This window comes from Eimeria maxima, genomic scaffold (assembly GCF_000499605.1).
Source record: "Eimeria maxima Weybridge genomic scaffold, Emw_scaff372, whole genome shotgun sequence".
Classification (NCBI taxonomy): Eukaryota; Apicomplexa; class Conoidasida; order Eucoccidiorida; family Eimeriidae; genus Eimeria; species Eimeria maxima.
In genome coordinates, this window is record NW_013566459.1 from 10,192 (window position 1) to 31,467 (window position 21,276).

General features: G+C 49.6%; 3 protein-coding genes across 3 annotated transcripts; 2 read left to right on the top strand and 1 right to left on the bottom strand.

Moving 5' to 3' along the window:
• Nucleotides 1–4,062: 4,062 nt before the first annotated feature.
• On the top strand, nt 4,063–11,154 carry EMWEY_00030450 (hypothetical protein, conserved; the record flags this gene model as incomplete). The annotated part of the gene is made up of 14 exons (XM_013481633.1): nt 4,063–5,464; nt 5,617–5,913; nt 6,165–6,735; nt 6,913–7,674; nt 7,863–7,974; nt 8,190–8,327; nt 8,467–8,801; nt 9,202–9,292; nt 9,493–9,761; nt 10,074–10,086; nt 10,212–10,336; nt 10,541–10,645; nt 10,789–10,840; nt 11,044–11,154. 14 exons carry the CDS (start codon nt 4,063–4,065, stop codon nt 11,152–11,154), a joined length of 4,383 nt encoding a protein of 1,460 aa, XP_013337087.1.
• Nucleotides 11,155–11,810: 656 nt separating this feature from the next.
• Nucleotides 11,811–17,827, bottom strand: EMWEY_00030460 (hypothetical protein, conserved; the record flags this gene model as incomplete). The annotated part of the gene is made up of 13 exons (XM_013481634.1): nt 11,811–11,952; nt 12,152–12,202; nt 12,458–12,575; nt 12,785–12,872; nt 13,021–13,254; nt 13,375–13,422; nt 13,563–13,838; nt 13,937–14,041; nt 14,218–14,305; nt 14,420–14,508; nt 14,691–14,777; nt 14,957–15,172; nt 15,296–17,827. The coding sequence occupies 13 exons, from the start codon at nt 17,825–17,827 to the stop codon at nt 11,811–11,813; spliced, it is 4,074 nt and encodes a 1,357-aa protein (XP_013337088.1).
• Nucleotides 17,828–18,814: 987 nt separating this feature from the next.
• EMWEY_00030470 (hypothetical protein, conserved) lies at nt 18,815–20,137 on the top strand (the record flags this gene model as incomplete). The annotated part of the gene is made up of 3 exons (XM_013481635.1): nt 18,815–18,994; nt 19,273–19,794; nt 19,916–20,137. 3 exons carry the CDS (start codon nt 18,815–18,817, stop codon nt 20,135–20,137), a joined length of 924 nt encoding a protein of 307 aa, XP_013337089.1.
• Between the last annotated feature and the right edge of the window lie 1,139 nt (nt 20,138–21,276).

The window sequence follows — 21,276 nt, forward strand, 5'->3', positions numbered from 1 at the left end:
GCCGCTGCTGCAGTAGCTGCTGCTACTGCAGCAGATACTGCCACCGCTGCAACCAGTGCTTCTACAAACTGCTGCTGCTGCTGCTGTTGCTGCTGCAGCGGGTGTTGAACCCTCCTGGAGAAGGCATGGAAGTATTTACACTGCCCGTCTGCTAAGACAGCCTCTGCAGCAACTGCTCTTGCTGCTGCTGCAGTTGCTGCTGCTGCTGTTATCGCCGCGAGTGGCTCCAGCTGTTGCTGCTGATGCTGCTACCCGCGTTCCTGCTGCTGGTGCTGATCGGGCTAACACTCGTGGCAGCTTCTGTTGCTCTGCCTCCACTGTAGTTACAACTACTGCAACAGCAGCAGCAGCAGCTGTTGCTGCTGCTGTAGCTGCTGCTGCAGTGTCCGTTGGTCGTTCCCCGGGTCACCTTCTCTGCATGCATGTACTGCTGCCCCCCCTCTGTTGGTGAAGCAGCAAATACACTTCAATAGGATCGTCTGATGTGGCAGAGGTCTAAGGCAAGAAGACTAACAGCGAAGGCAGCAGCAGCAGCAGCTGCTGCTGCTGCTGCTGCCACTGCCGCTGCGTTGTGGCTGCTGCGGGAGGAGTAGACGGGATAGTCCCGCAGCCTTCGAGCCCTATCTAAAGGAAACGCATTTACAGACCAACAAACATCTAACCTCTGCTGTAGCGGTAGCAGCAGCAGCAGCAGCAACAGGGTGTTCAGTGGAGCAGCAGCAGCAGCTGCTGCTGCTGCCGCCGCCTCCATCGCTGCTGCAGTGAGGCCTTCTTGCTGCAGCTGCAGCAGTATTGCCTTTACGTAACAGAATAAGTCCTTTTATTTTCTTTTATTAATATTAATACTAAAACTAAATGCAATGTTGCTGCAGCAGGGGGGCCCCACACCCCCCCCTAACCCCTGTATATATACACTATACACTATACTATAATAAGCACTAACTATTACTCCTACTACTAAATTAGGGTTTAGGGTTTATTTATTTATGGTTTAGTAACTTGCATGCCCTTAGGGGAGTTGTACACAGCAGCAGCAAGATAAACGACACAAAAAGTGCCTCCTCCGCCAGAAGGCTGTTCCCTGTTGCTCCTGCAGTGTATATGCTAGCGGGGTCTTATTAACTGTTAATTAATACCAGCAACTTTACTGTTAATAAATAGCAGAGGGGAGGCTTGTTAAGCCCTAAAAGCCCAAAGAAGTGCATGCATTGAAGATGCCGTTAGACGTTCTATGAGTGCCTTCAAGGGGGGGTGGGGGGGTGGTGAGTTCTGTGTGCTGCAGCCGCTGCTGCTGCTGCAGCGGCTGCATGCAGCTGCTGCCAGCTACAACTGCAGCTGGAAGAGCTACAATGCAGCTAGAGCCACACTGCCTACTCTCCTCAGCACGCCCAGGTCTTCATGCTGCTGCAGTATCAGAAGGGGCCTCAACTGCTAGCTACTGCTACTAGCTGTCTTACTACTCCTCCTACTAAACAGGACGACAGTCTTATGATAAGACCAAAGGCGTGCAAAAAACTCCTTTCTCTGCTTCTGGGGTAGCTGCTTCTCTAAGAGCAGCAGCAGCAGCAGCAGCAGCAGCAGTAGTAGACAGCTGCTAGTGAAGTCTGTGACTCCAAAGGAACAGCCGATCTAAAGAAAGCATTGACTCTTGATTTATTTTCTGTGTCCTTAGCAACTCCTTAAGGAGCAGTAGACCACGGGTAACCCTTGGGTAACCACGAGAATCTGTTGGTGACTGTATACCCTCTTCCTGTGTGAGGACAGAAGAGGAAAGGAGCAAAGAGAGCAGAAGCAAAGCAGTGTAGGAAATGTATATAATCAAGGACAACCTTATCTTATAGTGTGCTAAGTCATACACTTAGAGGAGACACAATTATTACTTAAATAACATTGCCAAGAAGGCAATGGGAGAAGCCTCTCCTGCACCCGCATGCAAGATGCAGCATGCTGATGGCAGTAATGAAGGAAGCAGCAGCAGCAGCAGCAAATTTGTTGTTCTTATTACTGTCTGCATTAACGTTTATGAATTTGTATCATTACTCAACAGATGCTGTGTAGGGGTATAGGAGATCTGCTGCACTAACTGTCTCCTTTCCCTACCCAAGTCCCCGCTCTTTGCTGTGCTTTAGAGAGAGACACCAAGACAGGAGGAAATGCATGCAGTAGGGGGAGAGTAAGACAGGAGGAAATGCATGCAATGGAGAGAGCTTCCTGAATAATTTTACATCCCCCTTTACAATTAGCCCAGCGTTTTTGTTTGTGTACTGCTCCTTAGGGTTGTTTGTTATATCAATTCACCACGGAATAAACCTAGGCCTGAGGTGTATAGAGGAAGGAGAGGAGGAGAATTAGTGCAGCAAGAGGAAAGAAGTAATGCTGCTTCATAGCAGCACATGCATGCGCATGCAGCAAGGCCTCAAGAATCGAGGCCTTGGCAAGATATATAATCATGACTGGGTGGTGTAGATAAATAGCCTAGGTTAGTGCTGCTGAGGGTTTAGGGTTTAGGGTTTAGGGTTTACCACACACCGCAGCCTCTCTTAGGGACAGTATTTTCTTTGTTGATAGACTCAGCAAAGATGCATCTCTGCTCCTTACTGCATATATCCTCTAGGCAGAGCCAATTACGCCATTAATTAACTAATTAATTAATTAATTAATTAATTAATTAATTTAATTTTTACTTCTTACCCCTAACTCCTGTAAGACAAGTCTATTAACCAACATAAGAAGAGAAGGGTAACACCATAAGAGACTAAAGAAGATAAAGGACACAGAGGTGGATTATAATGTAATGTGTCTCCTTTTATGTGTCTCCTTTTTAAGGAATTTGCCATCATGAGTGTCCCCCTTGCATATATAAATATTTAATTTATTTTCTTTGCTATACAACAAGAAAAAAACTTGTATATACAAAGTGTTAGTTGTGTTGTTAATGCATGCAGCAAGAAGGTATTGGTTAGACACACAAATAGATTATGCTATCTTTGTTGTTGCTTGGGGCCTGCTGCTGCTGCTGCTTGGTGCTCCTGATGCATGCATGCAAACTGCTGTTGCTGCAGCAAGTTGCAGCAGCACATCTTGTATGCTGGTTGGCATACGAGAGGTTCCTGCACCTCCCTGCATACCTCTCTTCCTCCCTACCTACTAACTAAGTAATTAATTGTTTGTTTAATTAAATAATAAAATTATTTAATTGTCTTTTTATTTTAATTATATTTAACACTTTTGCTGCTATAGAAGTTCTTAGGTTGTATATACTTCAAGAGAGGTCTCCTATTTGAGGTGCTGCTGCTGATGCTGCTGCTGCTGCTGCTGCAGTAGAGGAAGAACTGGAGCATGTGGGGTTGAGGCTGCATGCGTCTTGTTGTGTTTAATTGTGCTGCTGCTGCGGTGGATAGATAACATAGACGGTTAGTGCTGCTGCTTCTGCTTCCTGCTGCTGCAGTTGTTGGGGCTGCAACAAGCCGATCCTTGCATGCAGCAGGAACAGGGCAGCAGCTATTTTTGTTTATATATTATTAATTAAATAATTATATTTAATATTCAATTTATACTAATTTAGCAGAGGAAGGGGTTGCTGCCTTCTTGAACAGTAGCAGCAATAAGAACACCTTCCTGCTGCTGCTTGCTGCTCCCGCTGCATGCAGCCTGCTGCTGCTGCCCCACACTATTGCCGATCCTTCTAAGCTATACAAAAGATGCAGCTAAACTAAATTATAATAATTTTATTATTCATATCTCCAGTGTACGTACACCTCAAAGAATCCTCATTGGCATAGGGCAGCAGCTGTTGCTGCTGCGGCTGCTGTAGCTGGTTCAATCGATCCTTCTGCTACAGCAGCTGTTGCTGCAGCAGCAGCCGCTGCTGCGGCAGCGGCTGCCGCTCTTGTATGCAATTCCCTTGAGTGAGTAGTTGCTTAGGACTGTACAGCAGCAGCAGCAGCACTGCTGCGGTAGGTGCATCAACACCCCTATTTTGTAAGGCCTGTCGGCTGCAGCCCCAGCAGCAGCAGCAACGGCACAAGCGTCAGCAGCAAGTGCAGCAAGGGAAGCAATAGTATGGGGTCTAGAAGGCAAGCAAAGAGTGCTGCTGCTGCTGCCCCTGCAGCAGCAGCAGGACAGTCTGGTAAGGGAGATGCGGATCAGCAGCAGGGTGCTGGTACCATTGTGAAGCTGCTGCAGCAGCAGCTGCAGCAGCACACAGCAGCAACAAATGCAGCAGGTGCAGCACAACTTACATTGGTATGGAGGCGGCAGCAGGCCGACATCCAAAACCGCATGCACACGGGGTGTACATACACCCGAGAGATGCATGCGTTTGCTGATTCGTGGCTGAAGGGAGAGCAGCAGCAGCAGCAGCAGCAGCAGCTGACTGCAGCAAAGCAGCAGCAGCAGGAAGCAGAACTATTTCAGAAGGTACTGCAGGCATTGGAGGAGGAAGTGCAGGACCTGGAGAAGCAAGCAGCAGCAGAGCAGCAGCAGCAGCAGCAGCAGCAGCCGCCAGGGCCAGAAGCAACAGCAAAGACACTGCAGCAACTTCGCAAAGGAAGGCTGCTGCAGCGTGGGCGGCTGTTTGCTGCAGCAGACGCAGACACATATATATACAGCAGCAGCAGCGACGACGACAGCAGCAGCAGCAGCAGTCATGGCGGTTGGCTACTGCAGCAGCAGCAACGATTTGCTGCTCCTGTGTTGCCGCTGCGTGCAGCACTGCGGCAGGCAAGAAGACAGCAGCAGCAACAGCTGCGGGTCCAGTTGCTGCTGCAGCAATGGTTGCGCAGCACGAGCTTGCATGCGCTGCAGCAGCAGCAGCTGCTGCTGTCGAGCGGTGGTCTTGGTGCTGCAATAGCAGCAGCAGCAGTAAAACAGGAATCCTCGCAGCAAATACAGTTGCTGCAGCAGCAGCAGCAGCAACTAATTAAACCTAGGAAGGAGCTGCGGCTGTGGCAAACAGCAGCAGCAAGCATGTCTACTCCTGGCTGCAGCTTTGTTGAGTTGCTGCTGCTGCGCAGCAGCAGCAGCAGCAGCAAATCGGCAGTACAGCTGCTGCTGTCAAAATCGGAAAGAAAAGTGCTGCTGCAGCAGCTGAAGCAGCAGCAGCAGCAGCAGCAGCAAATTCCCCCACCACCCTGTTTCTTGTCCCATGGATCAGCTGCACTGAGCTGCAGCAGCTGCTTCTTCTGGTTGCTGCTGCAGCAGCAGGAGCTGCAGCAACTGCAGCAAGGGACTTGTGCTGCACGCAGCGGAGGAGCAGAGACAAACCTTGTTAAGGCATTGGTGCTGCAGCAGCAGCTGCTGCTGCGCCACCAGCAACCAGATAGTGCCTTAGAGGAGGTGTCTCCTGCTGCAGCAATAGCAGCAGAAGCAGCAGCAGCAGAGGCAGCAGCAGCAGCAGCTGCTGCTGCTGACACTCCAGAGTTCAGTATTAAAAAGATAGAAGACGGACGTCGGGTCTATTTGGGTAAGCAGCATCTCCTGCTGCTGCTGCTGCTGCTGTTGCTGCTGCTGTTTTAGTTGCTGCTGCTGTTAACCTGCTGCTGCTGCTGCTGCTGGAGTTGCTGTTAAAACTCATTGCTGCTGTTGCTGCTGCTGTTGCTGCTGCTGTTGCTGCAGGAAGCTTGGAGTGTATATACAGCTCTGTGTGGGGAGGGGGTTACTGCAGCAGCAGCAGCGCGGCAGAGTTGCTGCTGTGGCTGCAGCAGCTGCAGCACATGCATCCGCTGCTGCTGCAGCAGACATCTGCACCCCGCAGCAAAGAGAGGCGCCGCCACTGGCGTCAGCAGCAGCAGCTGCTACATGGCAGCAGCAGCGGCTTTGCTGCTGTTGCTGCTTCCCGTGCTGCAGCAGCAGACACAGCAGCAGCAGGAAAACCTGTATCACAAGAAACATACAACGCATCCCTCTTTGCTGGTAATGCTCCCCTCAAACCCTAAACCCTCGCTAAACCCTAAACCCTCGCTAAATCCTAAACCCTAGCTAAACCCTAAACCCTCGCTAAACCCTAAACCCTCGCTAAACCCTAAATCCTCGCTAAACACTCCTCTAGTCTTAAGATTAGACAGATGGCAAACCCTACAAGCATAGGAGCGTCATAGGAATGCGGTTTAGGGTTTAGGGTTTAGGGTTTAGGGTTTAGGGTTTATGTGCTGTTGTGCCCTCAGACGGTGGACTGGAGGTTCAGCAGGACTGTGACAGCAGCGCATCCGAGACGGAAGCTGCTGCAGCCGCTGCTGCTGCTGCTGCTTCTGCTGCTTCAGCAGCAGCAGCAGCTGCTGCTGCAGCTGACGGGTGCAGCTGTGCCCTGTGCGCTGCATGCAGCAACAGCAACGACAGCAGCAGCAGGTTTGCTGCAGCAGATGGTGTGATGGCTTATAAGGGTTTAGGGTTTACACACTTTAATGACAGTTGGCGCATGCAGCCCCGCAAGCGGCGCATGCGGCTGCTGCCTGGCCGGCAGCAGATAAAGTTGCTGGAGGAGCAGGAGCAGCAGCAACTGCAGCAACAGCAGCAGCAGCAGCAGAAGGGCAGCAGCAGCAGCACAAAACGGGAGGAAGTCGACTTTGGCGAAGACAGTGATGATGCAGAGGATCAGACAGCTGCTGCCAATGGAGGGGAAGCAGCAGCAGCACCAGCAGCTGCAGCAGCAGCAGCAGCAGCAGCAGACTTGACAGTAGAGTATTCTAGCAGCGAGGACTCTTTCTGTGGATTTGTTAGAGATCAAAGCGCCTACAGGTCTGCTTGCTGCTGCTGCTGCTGCTTCTGCTCTTGTTTTGTTGCTGTTGCTGCTGTTGCTGCTGCTGCTGTTGCTGTATGGAGTGTCGTTGCTGCTGTTGTATCGCGCACGTCTGTGCCGTCTGTGCATGCACGTTGTTGTTGCTGCTGCTGGTGTTGCTGCTGCTGCTGCTACAGGCGTTTCCGAAGGAAACTGGTGTCTTCTCCTGCTTCTGTCTGGCAGCAGCAGCAGCAGCGGCAGCAGCGAGCAGCAAATACTTCCGCTAGGGGTGGGGAGGCACAAGGCCATGTCTTGACTCCCTATCTGCAGCGGCTGCAGAAGGCTGCTGCAGCACGACTGCAGCAGCAACAGCAGCAAGGGCAGCGTAAGCATTCAAAACATGATGAGACACTGCAGCAGCTGCAGCAACTAAGCAGCAACCCCACACCTGGGGTGTATGCGCAGCTCTCTCGTAGTTCTCGTGTGTCTCTGCTGCGGCATCGCGCGCTGCTGCTGCAGCAGCAGCAGCTAGGGAAGAGCAGCCGCAAACGCATGCGCGACTCTGCATGCGAGGACGGGTCCTGTCTCCTTGGTCTAGAGACAACAAACATGATTAGCCGCAGCAGCTGCAGCAGCAGCAGCAGCAAGAGAAAGGAGACACGGCTTGCTGCTGACAGCAGCAGGAAGGTGCTGCTGCGTCTGCAGAGAAAGCCCCGTGTTCGTTCCTTTGAGCCTAGGTGGGCTATAAACAGCAGCAGCAACAGCAGCAGCAGCAGCAGCAAGAAGCAGCACCACCACCAGCAGCAGCAGCAGCAGCTAGGTGTTGCAGCAGCAGGAGAATGGATGGGTCGTCAGGTATTCCTTGCTGCAGTAGACGAAGCAAAAGCAGCAGAAGTGTTGCCGCATGCAAAGATCTATCAAGATAATCTAAGGGGCATGACAGCAACATTAGCTAGCAGGTAATTGCATCTGCTGCTGCTGCTGCTGTTGCTGCTGCTGCTGTTGGTGCATCTGCATAAGGATGGGGTTATTGGTTGCTTGGTGCTGCTGTTTTGCTTCGGTGGGAGTTGTCTTGTTGCCGTTCTTCTGTTATTAAGGTTTGGGGTTTAGGGTTTAGGGTTTAGGGTTTAGGGTTTGTGTGTTGAAGGCGGGAGTATTGCGTAATTATTGACGAGAAGACAAACACTCTTTCTATCGCCCCTTGCGGTCGTCTCTCCTTCTTCCTTCAGGAGACACCTGAACAGAGGACCAGCGATTTCGTAAGGGTTTAGGGTTTAGGGTTTAGGGTTTGTAGGTGTGTGTTTGGGAAGGATAGACGAGCGGTGTTTAGGGTTTAGGGTTTTTAGTGTTTAGAGTTCTTTGTGTCGTCCTTGATTTGTGGATAGTTTGGTGAGTTGGTTTATTTGGTGTTTAGTAGTGTTTAGGGTTTAGTATTCAGGGTTTAGGGTTTAGGGTTTAGGGTTTGTTGCTGCAGTTTGCTGCACAACGTCAAGAGATGAAGAGAGGAGCAGATAATTTACGTCAATCTTTTTTTATTCGTTCTCTTGGTCTCCGTTCTCTTCTTAATAATAATTGCCATTTATCTCCTCAAGAACTTAAACATACTAATCAAGTATGGCTGTACTCACGAGGGTTTAGGGTTTAGGGTTTAGGGTTTAGGGGATGGGGTTTAGTGTTTAGTGGAGTCCTCTCCCATTGGCTTGTTGCTCTGGTGACCAAACTCGTTGCTGCTGTTGCTGCTGCTGCTGCAGGCTAGACTGCAGCTGCAGCAGACAGGATCTTGGGCAGCAGCAGCATATGCTGCTCGTGCTGTATCTACAACAGAGGAGCAGCTTGAGGTGTCTAGGCAGCTAGCTCGTGCTGCAGCAAAGCCAATAAGGAGCGAGGAGGAATTAATAGAGTTTATATTTAAGGCAGGGAGACGTTCTTGCGGTGCTGCAGCAGCAACAACTCCTACTGCTGCTGCTGCTGCTGCAGCAGCAGCACACGGCATCTCTGCTGCGATGCTAAGAAAAACACACGCAGCAGCAGCAGCAGCAGAAGCAGCAGCTATCTCCCTACAAGAAGGAATCTGCAACGAGAAAATGTTAGCTGCACTCGCGAGGGTTTAGGGTTTAGGGTTTAGAGCCTAGGGATGTCCAAGGGTGTATAGATAAGAGGAGGGGTGTAGGCCCTTATGGTTTTAGGGTTTAGGGTTTAGGGTTTAGGGTTTAGGGTTTGTGGTGTATGTGTATCTTGTTGTTGTTTGCAGCTTTGAAGAGAAAATCCTTCCTGAGCTTCTTCGTAGTTATTACACTAAATGTTATCCTCTCCTCTCGTCCGTCAAACACTAAACCCTAAACCCTAATTCCTAAACCCTTCAGGCTTCAAGAGTGCATCCAGCAGCAAGTGTACTTTCTGCTATCTAGGGTCTGTACAGTAACATTCGGGGTTTAGGGTTTAGGGTCTAAGGATTAGGGTTTAGGGTTTAGGGTTTGCGTGTTCAGGAGTTGTTACTTAACAGTGCGCAACGTCTATGCTGCGCAGCAGCAGAATGAGCAGAAGACAAGGACCAAGGCAAACCTCATTGCTGGCGGGGTAAACCATAAACCCTAAACCCTAAACCCTAATCCCTAAACCCTAACCGTTACTAAGCGCATTATGCCTCGTAAACCTCAATCCCTAGCCCCTTATTTGCATGTGTGTTTACGTCCTAAACCGCAAATAGTGATCGGCCGAATATCCAGTACGAGGGTTTAGGGTTTAGGGTTTAGGGTTTAGGGTTTGTGTGTGTATAGGGTAACCGGGATCCAAGCGCTGGCTTATCATCTGCTGCACTACTGAAGCAATTAACGGATTGTAAGGATGCTGCTGCTGTTAGTGGTGGAGCAGCAGGAGGATTGAGTGGTGCAGCAGCAGGTGCAGCAGCAGCAGCAGCACAGCAGCAAATGCTGCAGCAAATGCTACCAAGATTTAATCCAGCAGCAACATGCATAGAAGAACTTTTCTGTCTAGAGGATTGTGTCCCCCTTGAGTTATTGAATGATGGATCTGCGCAGACAGGGATGTCTGCTGCACCTTTGTTGCATTTGCTGCAGCAGCAGCATCAGCAGCAGCAGGATGACCATCAGCAGCAGCAGCAGCATGAACAAGCAGCAAATTGGGGACAATTTATATTAGCAGCAGCAAAACATGTTGCACTGCAGCACCAAGTTGGAGGGGACAGACACCTCAGCAGGCAACTCTCCTTGCATCAATTAGCTAGACTATTAAAGATATTAAAATTCCTTTGTTTATTATTACATAAACAAAGATATTCATTTGCTAATCAAATCGATGTAGGGTTTAGGGTTTAGGGTTTAGGGTTTTGGGGGTTTAGAGGAGGGGGGGGGGTGAGGGCGCAGCGGTGTTGGATGTCTTGGAGCGGGTGTCAGGGTTTGTGACGCAGCAGCTAATGCCCAAATAATCCATTTCTAGGGTTTAGGGTTTAGGGTTTAGGGTTTGTGGGTATGTGCAGCTCGCTAAGCAACTCCGCGTAGGAGGAGAAGCACCAGGCAGCGCTGTTGCAGCTTGGATACAATCGGAGTTCTTAAGAAAAAAAGAAAATGGCAGTTATGTTATGCCTACAGAGCTACAGACCAAGTAAGGGTTTAGAGTTTAGGGTTTAGGGTATTCTAGGGTTTAGGGTTTAGGGTCTTATAGGGTTAAAGGTTTAGTGTTTAGTGTCTTTTAGACTGTATGGTTATGGGTCTCGGGTGTTTGAGGGTTTAGGGTTTGTGGTTTCGGGTATTTTAGGGTTTCGGATATTTGAGGGTTTAGGGTTTAGGGTTTAGGGTTTATGATTAGGGTTTTGGCGACTATAGCATGGATTTGCTGCGCATTGTCTGCGGACTTTAAGTTTGATTTTACGGCTCTCCTAGAGGATGAATTCAATAACAGAAAAAATTCAAAGTAAACCCTAAACCCTAAACCCTAAACCCTAATTTAGGGTTTAGCAGTGGCTATCTTAGCACCACTTAAAAAATAGCAGCAGCAGCAGCAGCAACAGCAGCAGCAGGTGGGGTTGTGTGTTTGCTGCTGTGGTGTTTCTGCAGCTTCGAGGCCTGCGCCTCTTTAATTGGTATGAAGCCATCGAGGACGAATAAGGTTAGTTAAAAACCCTAAACCCTAAACCCTATTCTAAACCCTGATGCACTGAGACTCTAAGTACATCATACGACCTGCGAGGAGCGTTTCTTGGGTGTTCATGGTAGACAAAGAGGAAATGCAATTGGGATTAGGGTTTAGGGTTTGGGGTTGAGGGTTTGGGGTTTATGGATTAGGGTTTAGGGTTTAGGGTTTGTGTGCAGAACGAGTATCAACTCTCTTTCCCGTCACCTTTAGTGCAATTGGAGAAGAAAAATTCATTAAGTCAAGTTTTGCAGACTTTGCTTCCTGATAAGAGGCAGAGGCGCCGCTAATAAACCCTAAACCCTAAACCCTAAACCCTAATGCGCTAGTGTTAGCGCATAAATATTTCTTATAAACCTTCCGTGAATTGCAAACCCTCACAACAGTTTGCAATAACTGTTGTTTTATATTTTATCAACATTCTAAACCCTAAACCCTAGTAGTACGTAAACCCTAAACCCTAGTTGTTGGCGTCAAATAGAGGAGCCTCTTTATGTTTTCTAGTTTAATTATACAAAAGAAGAGAAAAAAACAAAGCGTTTATTAATATTATTAGCTCCTAGCCAACAGCAACATTTGCTGCTTGCTGCTGCTGCAGCATAATTCGGGTGTATGGGCATCTGTATGCAGTTGGGTGTCTGCATGCATGCATGCTTGCATGCATGCAGACACCCAACTGCATGCATGTTTGCATGCATGCAGGCACCCCCATGCATGCATGCTTGCATGCATGCAGACACCCCCATGCATGCATGCTTGCATGCATGCAGACACCCCCATGCATGCATGCACGGATGCATGCATGCAGACACCCCCGTGCATGCACGCATGCATGCATGCAAAAGCATGCAAGAGTGTTAGGGTTGCGTTACGTAAAGGTAATAAAGCCTTAATAATAATAATAATATAGGGTTTAGGGTTTAATTAGGGTTTAATTAGGGTTTAATTAGGGTTTAGCCTTAAACCCTTCTTCTAATTCATTAATTCTTTTTATTAATAATTCTTTTTCTTCTTTTAATTGTTTTGTTTCTTCTGCTGCCTCCTGCAGCAATTCCTCCATCTCTGTTAGCTCAGCAGCAGCCTCGGCCCTGAAACCACAAACCCTAAACCCTAATCCGTAAACCCTAAACCCTAAAATGACTCCAATCCAACACAAATATACACCGCAGGGAAACAGCATAGAAACCACCGTCGCCACAAAAAGGAACATCAGCAGCAGCAGCAAGCAACAGCGGCAGCAGCAAGCAACAGCAGCAGCAGCAAGCAGTAGCAGCAGCAGCAACGTACTGCGCATTTTGTGTTTGCTTCTGCTGCTCCTCCAGTTGATGGATTTTACGCCTGCATATCGCAAAACCCTAAACCCTCGCTAAAACCCTAAACCCTAATCGAAACCCGGTTCTTCGCATAGATGTGTCGTCCGCTGCTGTTGCTGCTGCTGTTGCTGCTGCTGCTGCTGTTGCTGCTGCAGCTGCTCCTTTTGCCGAGCTTGCAGCTTGGCTATTCGGTGTGATATTAACTGGAGAGAAGTCGTGTTCTTAAGGTGCCATCTACGGTTTAGGGTTTAGGGTTTAGGGTTTAGGGTCTAGGGTTTACTTAAGGTCTTCAACAACAGATGTTAAAGATAAACACTCTGCAGAAAATAATTCTTTTTCTTGTTTTGCGAATCGTAGCTCGCTCTCCAGCAGCAGCAGTTGCTGCTCTCTCTCTCTTGCTGCAGCAGCACACAAACCCTAAACCCTAGCACGGTGCTGCACCTTCTCTCTGCTGCAGTACACAAAATTCAACCCTACAAGGGCAGCTGCCCCCGAACACACAAACCCTAACTATAAGGAAAAGGGACTTCCTCTTAGATGGAATGAAGACCAAGGGTTTAGGGTTTAGGGTTTAGGGTTTAGGGTTTAGGGTTTAGGGTTTTTGCACCTCCAGCAGCAAGTTGAAATGCCTCCGCACGATATCGCGAAAGAACGCCGCGACCAGAGAAGCTGTCACTCTTCCGTGGCTGCTGCTCCTGCGCACCAAAACCCTAAACCCTAAACCCTAAACCCTAAACCCTAAACCCTAAACCCTAACCCTAGACAGTAAACCCTACTGTACCCTAAACCATAAACCCTAATAAAAGAGCCCCTGTCGAAGGAAAATAGAGGATAAATCCTCACCGGTTCAGGTATATCTGTTGCTGCTAGTTGCTGCTGCTGCTGCTGCTGCTGTTCCGGTTGCTGCTGCTCGTTTTCCTTTTGCTGCTCTCGCTCTTTATATTCCTTGAGCTGCTTCTCTAGCTGGTCCTTCTCCTGCTGCACCTGCCGCAGCAGACTCTGCTGCTCCTCTGCCTTCTGCTGCAGCTGCTGTTGCTGCTGCTGCAGCGTCTCAATCTGCAGCACACACACTGTATACTGCGCCGCCAACTCTAAACCCTAAACCCTAAACCCTTGAAAGTGCTGGGTTTCATATATTTTAGGGTTGCCAGCTCGGGATTAGTAGGGTTTAGGGTTTAGGGTTTAGGGTTTCCATACCTTCACAGCCTCGGCATCCCGCTGCCTTAGAGCTGCTGCTGCTTCCTCCTGTGTAGCCAACATCCACAACCCTAAACCCTAAACCCTAAACACTAGTTCTCTGCCGCAGAAACCCTACAACCCAAACCCTAAACCCCAGACACTGGTTCCTTCAGGAAGAAACCCTAAACCCTAAACCCTAGACAGACCTGTGCATAATTAAGCTGCTGCCTTAGAGCCTTGAGTTGTGCTGCGTGTTGGTGCTGCAGCTGTGATGGTTGCTGCTGCTGCTGCTGCTGCTTCTCCAAGGCTTCTCTCTGCTGCTGCAGTTGTCTATTCAACTCTTCGCGCTGCGCTGCGTACTCCTTTTGCTGCTGCTGCAGCTGCTGCTGCAGCAAATGCAGCTGCTGCCGCGCAGCAGCTGCGTCCTTTTCTGCTGTTGCTATCTTCTCTAGTGAGGGTTTGGAGGCTCCAGCCAGCATTGCCTGTGGACACCCAAACCCTAAACCCTAAGTCCTAAACCCTCAGGCCTAAACCCTAAACCCTAAACCCTAAACAGCAGTAAGGAAAACTAAAGGCATACATGTAACTCATCGTTCTCGCACTGCAGCTGCTGCAGCTGTTGCTGCTGCTGCTGCTGCTGCTCGTAGTGCTGCTTCTCCAGTCTTGCAGAGATCGCCTTGGCGTCCTATATCCGCAACAACAAACTAATCGCAAACCCTAAACCCTAAACCCTAAAACTCCCTAGGTCCCCAACCCTAAACCCTAGATCAAACCCTCTCCCGTGAGCAGCAACAGCAGCAACGGTAGCAAGACTCGTGCACCATAAGCAAACCCTCTAAACCCTAAACCCTAAACCCTCACAGCAAGTTGGTGAGTTAGCTGGCTGTTGATTGCCTTCAGTCGCTCCACCGTCTCTGTCTCCTTTGTTGCTGCAGCCATCTCCAGTTTCCTGCAGCAGCAGCAGCAGCAGCAGAGGCAGCAGCAGCAGCATGCACAATAGCAGCAGTAAGACATGCTGCAGCAACAGGGACGTATTTACTGTGCTGCAGGGTTTAAGCCTTACGCTATCTCCGCTTTTGCTGCTGCTGCTGCTGCTGCAGCACTCGAACGGCTTGCCTCTGCCTCTGCAGCAGCATCAGCAAGCCGCTGCAGCTGCAGCAACGCCACAAACGCAGCAGCAGCAGCAGCAGCAATAGTAAACACCCAGGCAGCAGCAGCATCACACCATATGGTAGGTAGGCGCAACACTGACAAGGACCCCAGATAGTCTAAGTGCTTAGGGTTTAGGGTTTAGGGTTTAGGGTTTAGGGTTTAGGGTTTAGGGTTTAGAGTACCTTAGCTTCAAGGTCTGCAACAACTCTGTCTTTTGCTGCTGCCTCTGTCGTTAATTGTTCATGTGCTGCCTTTAATGACTTATAACCCTAATCACACCAACAAACCCTAAACCCTAAACCCTAAACCCTAAACCTTAAATGGCAATAACAACCGTACAAACAACAGCAGCTCCAGCAGCACAGGCAACGAAAGCAACCCAAGCAGCAGCAGCAACGGCAGCAGCAGCAACAGCAGCAACAGCAGCAGCAGCAGCAGCAGGACTTACATCACACTGTGTCCTTAGTTTCTTAATAGTAGCATCAGCAGCACCAAGACGAGTAGATAGTGCTTGTCCTTCCTGCTGCAGCTCACCATACTCCTGCTGCAGCAGCTGCTGCTCTTGCTGCTGCTGCTCTATCTGCTGCTGCTGCTCCCGCAGCGATGCATTCAGCAGCTCAATGGTGCTCAGCAAATCCTGATTCTGCTGCTGCTGATCCTGCAGCTGCAGCAAACAAGGAACACAGCAGCAGCAGCAGCAGCAGCAAAAATAACCCCGTGATGCATCTGCAGCACAGCCACGTCCCCTACTCCCTCCAAGGGTTTAGGGTTTAGGGTTTAGGGTTACCTGGTGTCTGAGCTGCTGCAGTTCTTCATCAGGGCTTCGTTGAGGATCAAGGAGTATAGACAGCTGCTCTGATTTGTGCTGCAGCTGCTGCTCCCTCTGCTGCAGCAGTTGTTGCTGCTGCTGCAACATCTGCTGCTGCAGCTCTAGCTGGTCCTGCTGCTCCAGCAACTTTTCCTGCTGCTGCTGCAGCTGCTGCAGCAAACGAGCTTCGGTGTCATCGGCATCAATTCTCTGCTGCTTCCGCCTTGTCTTGTCACCATCTGCTGCTGCTGCTGCTGCTGCTGCTGCTGGGGGAGGGCTGGGTGGAGGAGGAGGGGGTGGAGAGACAGCCTGCGGCTGCTGCGGTGCAGCAAACTCCTCTAGCAGTGTTTGCTGCTGCTGCTGCTGCTGTTGCTGCTGCTCCTTCTGAGGTTCTTTAGCAAGAGGATCGACATGTCTTGCTGCAGTTGTGATTTCTGCTGCTGCTGCTGCTGCTGCTTCTGCTGCTGTTTCTGCTACTGTTGCTGCTGCTTCTGCTGCTTCGCAAGTCGGCTGCCATGTGTCTGCTGCTGCAACAATGTCATCCTCTATTTCTGCTGCAGTTGCTTCTGCTGCTGCTGCTGCAGCAGAAGCAGTCGCTGCTGCAGGTACTGCTACTTCTGCTGCTGCTACTTCTGTTGCTGCTGCTGGTGAGTGTACGTCTGCTGCCGCTGCTGCAGTTTTCTCTTGTGTTGCTGCTGCTTCTGCTGCTTCTGCTGCAGCTGCCGTGGGCGACGGAGCAAAATCCATAAGGTCTTCTAAACAATGCTGCTGCTGCTGCTGCTGCTGCTTCTGCTGCTGCTGCTGCTGCTTCTGTGGCAAGCTGCACACCTCCAGCAGCAAATCCTCCTCTGCAGCAGCAGCAGCAACACAAGATTCCTTAGACTCACAGAGGGCCTCCACTGCGCTTGCTGCTGCTGCTACTGCTGCTGCTGCCTCTGCTGCTGCTGTTGCTTCTGCTGCTGCTGTTGTTGTTTCTGCCTCTCCACCTGTTGCTCCCGCTGCTGCTGCTGTTGCTTCCGCTGCTGTTGCAGTTGCTTCTGTTACTGCTGCTGCTGCAGTGTCCAGCGCAGCAGCAGCAGCAGCAGTTGTTGCTGCTGCCGCTTCTGCTGTTGCAGCAACTGCAGCATCTGCTGCTGCATCTGCTGCTAGCGGAGACACTCCTGCAAGAGAAAGAGCTGCTGGCTGTTCCTCCCTGCCGCTGCTGCTGCTGCTACTACTGTTGCTGCTGCTGCTGCTGCTGGCTGGTGAGGAAGCAGCAGTAACTTCTTCAAGGGGTGTTGTCGCTGCTGCTGCTGCTGGAGAGGAGGCAGCTGCTGGGGAAGCAGCTTCTGCATCTGCTGCTGCTGCTACTGCTGCTGGCTTTGCTTCTGCTGCTGCTGCTGGGGACGGCGTTGTATCTGTCAATAAAACAATAGTGGGGGACCGGTTCTCTGCTGCTGCTGCTGCTCCTCCTGCTGCTGCTGCATCTGTTGCTGCTGCATCTGCTGCTGGGGTGTCTGTATCTGCTGCACCAACTTCTGCTGCTGCTACCTCTTCCGCTGCTACTCCCGCTGCTGCTGCGCCTCGTGTTGCCCTTGCTGCTGTGTCTGCTGCAGTTGCTGCTGCTGCGCCGTCCTTTGCTGCTGCTAAGTTACTTCCCTGCTGCTGCCGCCGCTGCTGAGTCCCCCTCTTGCCATCCAGCTCACCTGCTGCTGCTGCTGCTGCTGGTGTTGCTGCTGCTGCTGCTGCGTTGGCATGCTGCGCTTTAGTGCTGCTCTTCTGTTGCTGATTTACAACAGAAGCACCAAGTGGGTCCCAAGACCGCTGCCGCTGCTGCTGCTGCTGCTGCTGCTGCTGCTGTGGCACTACCGGTAGAGGGCTTGCTGCCCGAGAGGCCCGTTCATCTGCTGCTGTTGCTGCTGCTGTTGCTGGTACTGCAGCTGCAGCGGATTGCCTGCGCTGCTTCTGTTGCTGCAGCGGACTATCTTCCTGCTGCAGTTGCTGCTGCAGCTGCTGCAGCATTTGCTGCCGCTGCTTCTGCGACTGCAGGAAAGATTGCAGAGATAATTCGCCATCATCTGTGTCTTCCTCATCTTCCTCTTCTTGCTGCTGCTGCTGCTGCTGTTGCTGCTGCTGCTGCTTCTGCTGCTGCTGCTTCCACGGGGAAGTAGAGAGAGGGTTGTGATTTGCTGCTGCAGCTGAGAGGGGAGAGAGAGCAGCTGGCGCTGCTGCTGCTGCTGCTGCTGCTGCTCTGCCCCACAGGCGGTTTATCCCTTCAATAGCAGCAGCAGCAGAAGACTGCCCGTGCTGCAGCAAAGCATCTGCTGCTCTCCAGTTGCTGCCATTGCTGCTATCTCCATTGCTGCTGCTGCTGCTATCATGCCCCCCGGTGCTGTTGCTTCTCCCTGGTTTGCTTCGGCTGCTGCTGCTGCTGCTGCTGCTGCTGCCTGTTAGCGCTGCCTCGAACGTCTGATCGAGCTGCCCAGACACCGTACGCGCCACATCCTTCGCGTTGGCCCAAAAGGATTGCATCGCTCCTTGCTGCTGCTGCTTCTGCTGCTGCTGCTGCTGCCGTTGCTGCTGTTGCAGAGAAGAGCAGCTTGTCTGTGATGCAGCTGCTGATGCTGCTTCTTTCGGTGTTCAGCAACAATCGTTTGCTTAACTGCTACACATCGTGCTGCTGCTGCTGCTGCTGCTGCTGTTTCTGTTGCTGCTGCCGTTTGGAGCTGCTGCTGCAGCACAGCTGCTGCATTCACTGCAGCTTCTACTGCCCCTTAGACTTTCTTCTAAAATGTCTTTTTGCAGCTGCTGCATGCGCTGCTGCCCCTTGCTGTGAAAGGAGCAGTCGCTCCTGCTGCTCCTGCTGCTCCTGCTGCTGCTGTTGCTGCTGCAGCTGCTGTGACCTTATCCTTGTTAGACAGCCTCAGGCCTCTATTTTCGGCCCTCCCTCCCTCTTGACATTGAAATACATAAACTTACTACTAGTGCTGCTGCTGCTGTTGCTGCTGCGGCTGCTGCTGCTGCTGCTGCTGCTGCTGCCTTTACTGCTGCTGCATATATAGGGCTGAGGCCGCAGCCGACAGGGGCGGGAGTGTTTCTGCTGCACCTTCTTCTTTTTTTTCTTTGTTTTGTTTTGTTTAATAATTGTTATTATTTATTCTTTTATAAAACTTAATAACAAAGAAAATACTTTATAAGAAAAGACAAGCAACGGTCGCAGCAAGAGGGGTGCTGCTGGTCCTGCAGCAGCAGCAACAACAGCAGCAGCTGCAGCGGCAAAAGCAGTACAAGCAGCAGCAGCAGCAACAACAACAGCAAGGCTTCTAATGACACACGCATAGAGCAGCAGCTGAACATTCTATTGCTGCTGTTCTTACCCTTGACTTAACTGTTCCCGCAGCAGGAGCAGCACCAACAGCAGCACAATCAGCAGCACCACCAACAACAACACACACAGCAGCACACGCAGCAGCACACACAGCAGCAGCAGCAACAGCAGCAGCAGCAGCAGCAGGAACAATGGAAGACTGTAAGAGGGAAGCATGCTCTCCACAGAGCAGCATTAGTGACACATTATCACAGGAGCAGCAGCAACAACAGCAGCAAGAACAGCAGCAGCAGCAGGAACAGCAGCAGCAGCAGGAACACCAGCAGCAGCAGCATGAGTTGCGATTGCCATCCATAGACTTTTCTCCAGGGGTCAGTCTCTACTAGAGAGCAAGTAGCACGATACTGTTGCTGCTGCTGCTGCTGCTGTTGTTGTTGCTGCTGCCGTTGCTGTTGCTGTTGTGGTTGCAGTTGTTGTTAGATCTGTGTAGTGTTAAGAGAAAAAGAAGCAGCAGCAGCAGCAGCAGCAGCAGGAGTCTCACCTGTTCTGCTGCTGCTGCTGTTGTTGCAATTGTTGTTACGTGTTGCACTTGCTGTTATTGTAGCTGCATGTGCTGCTGCTGTTGCTGTTTATGTTTTTGCGCATGCAGGGTATGTATCATTTTCCTGTGTCTCTTCAAGGCCCCGATTTGCTGCTGCAGCAGCTGCATGCGCTGCTGCAGTGTCTATTTAATATGGGGGTACTGCAGCAGCTAGCTGTCCCTTGTTTGGAGGTAATAGAGAAAAATATTAGTAAAAATATATGTACTTCTTTTGTTCCTTATCTGAATCCTCGTCCTCGTCGTCGTCGAGCAGCAGCAGCAGCAGCAGCAGCAGCAGCAGCAGCAGCAGGAGCAGCAGCAGGAGGAGAGGAAGCAGCAGCAGGAGAGGAGGAATCGATGTCTTCTGCATCGATAGGTTATTCATCATCATCTGATGACGAAGACACAGATGAGCAGCAGCAACAGCAGCAACAGCAGCAAGAGCAGCAAAAGGAGCAGCAAGAACAGCAGCAGCAGCAAGAATTAACAGAAAGGGATAGACAATTAACACGTACATATTCAGCTCTTGATGTTATTGATGATATTCCTTCTGCTGCTGCTGCTGCTGCTGCTGCAGCAGGAGCAACAGGAGTAACAACACCATCAGCAGCAGCAACAGCAGCAGCAGCAACAGCAGCAAATCCATCAAGTTATTCAAGTTTGCTAGATAGTCCAATAAGTACATACAGCAGTGATTGTTTCTCATCATCAGCAGCAGCAGCAACAGCAGCAGCAGCAGCAACAGCAGCAACAGCAGCAGCAGCAGCAGCAGGAGGAGGAGGAGGAGGAGGAGGAGGAGGAGGAACTCCATCTCCTATATACGAAGGCCCAACAGTTCCATTATATCGTCCTCCCTTACCATCATCCTTATCAGCAGCAGCAACAGCAGCAGCAACAGCAGCAGCAGCAGCAGCAGCAGCAGGAGGAGGAATAGGTGTACCTATTACCTATAACATGAATAATACCTATCCCTATTACCCCACCACCACCATCACCAACCCCACGATCCCCACGATCCCCACGATCCCCACGACCACCAGCATAAGCAGCATCAACAGCAGCAACAATAATATACATATTTTTCCTCCTTTCCCTCTTCCTCCTCTCCCTCCTCCTGCTCTTTTTCCTTATAAAGAAAAGTATTATAATAAATTATATTTAGTAAATAGTTATATAAAATTAAATATTAATTATAATATTTCCCTAAGAATATATAATTCACCAACTATTCATGAATGTAGACATCTTATTAATTTAGCACAGGTAATATATATATATATATATATATATATAATACTCCTCTTGCTGCTGCTTGCTGTTGCTGCTTGCTGCTGCTGCTGCTGTTGTTGTTGTTGTTGTTGTTGTCTGCTGCTGCTGTTGTTGTTTTTGTTGTTTTTATTAGGGTGTTATTTGTTATGTGATGGAGTTCTTGGAGGGAGGGAGGGAGGGAGGGAGGGATTATTTTTTATTCTTCTTTTTCTGTTGCTGCTGCTGTTGCTGCTGCTGCTGCTGCTGCTGCTGCTGCTGCTGTAGATTTTAGGTATCCGTAAGAATTTACGTTTATTAACATTAGATGGTGATGATACATTGTATCCTGATGGACAAAACTTCGAGGAAGAAGAGTTAGCTAATTTATTAGTACAATTAATAAAAAAAGGAATTATTGTTGCTATTGTTACTGCTGCTGGTAAATTATTATTACCCTCTAGGGTTTAGGGTTTAGGGTTTAGGGTTTAGGGTTTAGGGTTTAGGGTTTAGGGTTTTCTGATTTTTTGAATAAAAGGAATTATTAATACAATTATTATTTTATCATATAATAATAAATAAATATATTTATTTATTTATTTTATTTATTTATTTTATTTATTTATTTTATTTATTTTATTTATTTATTTATTTATTTATTTATTTATTTATTTATTTATTTAGGTTATGGATATGAATCATCAAAGTACGAGGAAAGAATAAATAATTTATTAAAAATATTTAAACAAAATAAATTAAATAAAAAAGAAATAAAAAGATTTCTTGTTATGGGGGGAGAATCTAATTATTTACTTAGGTATATATATA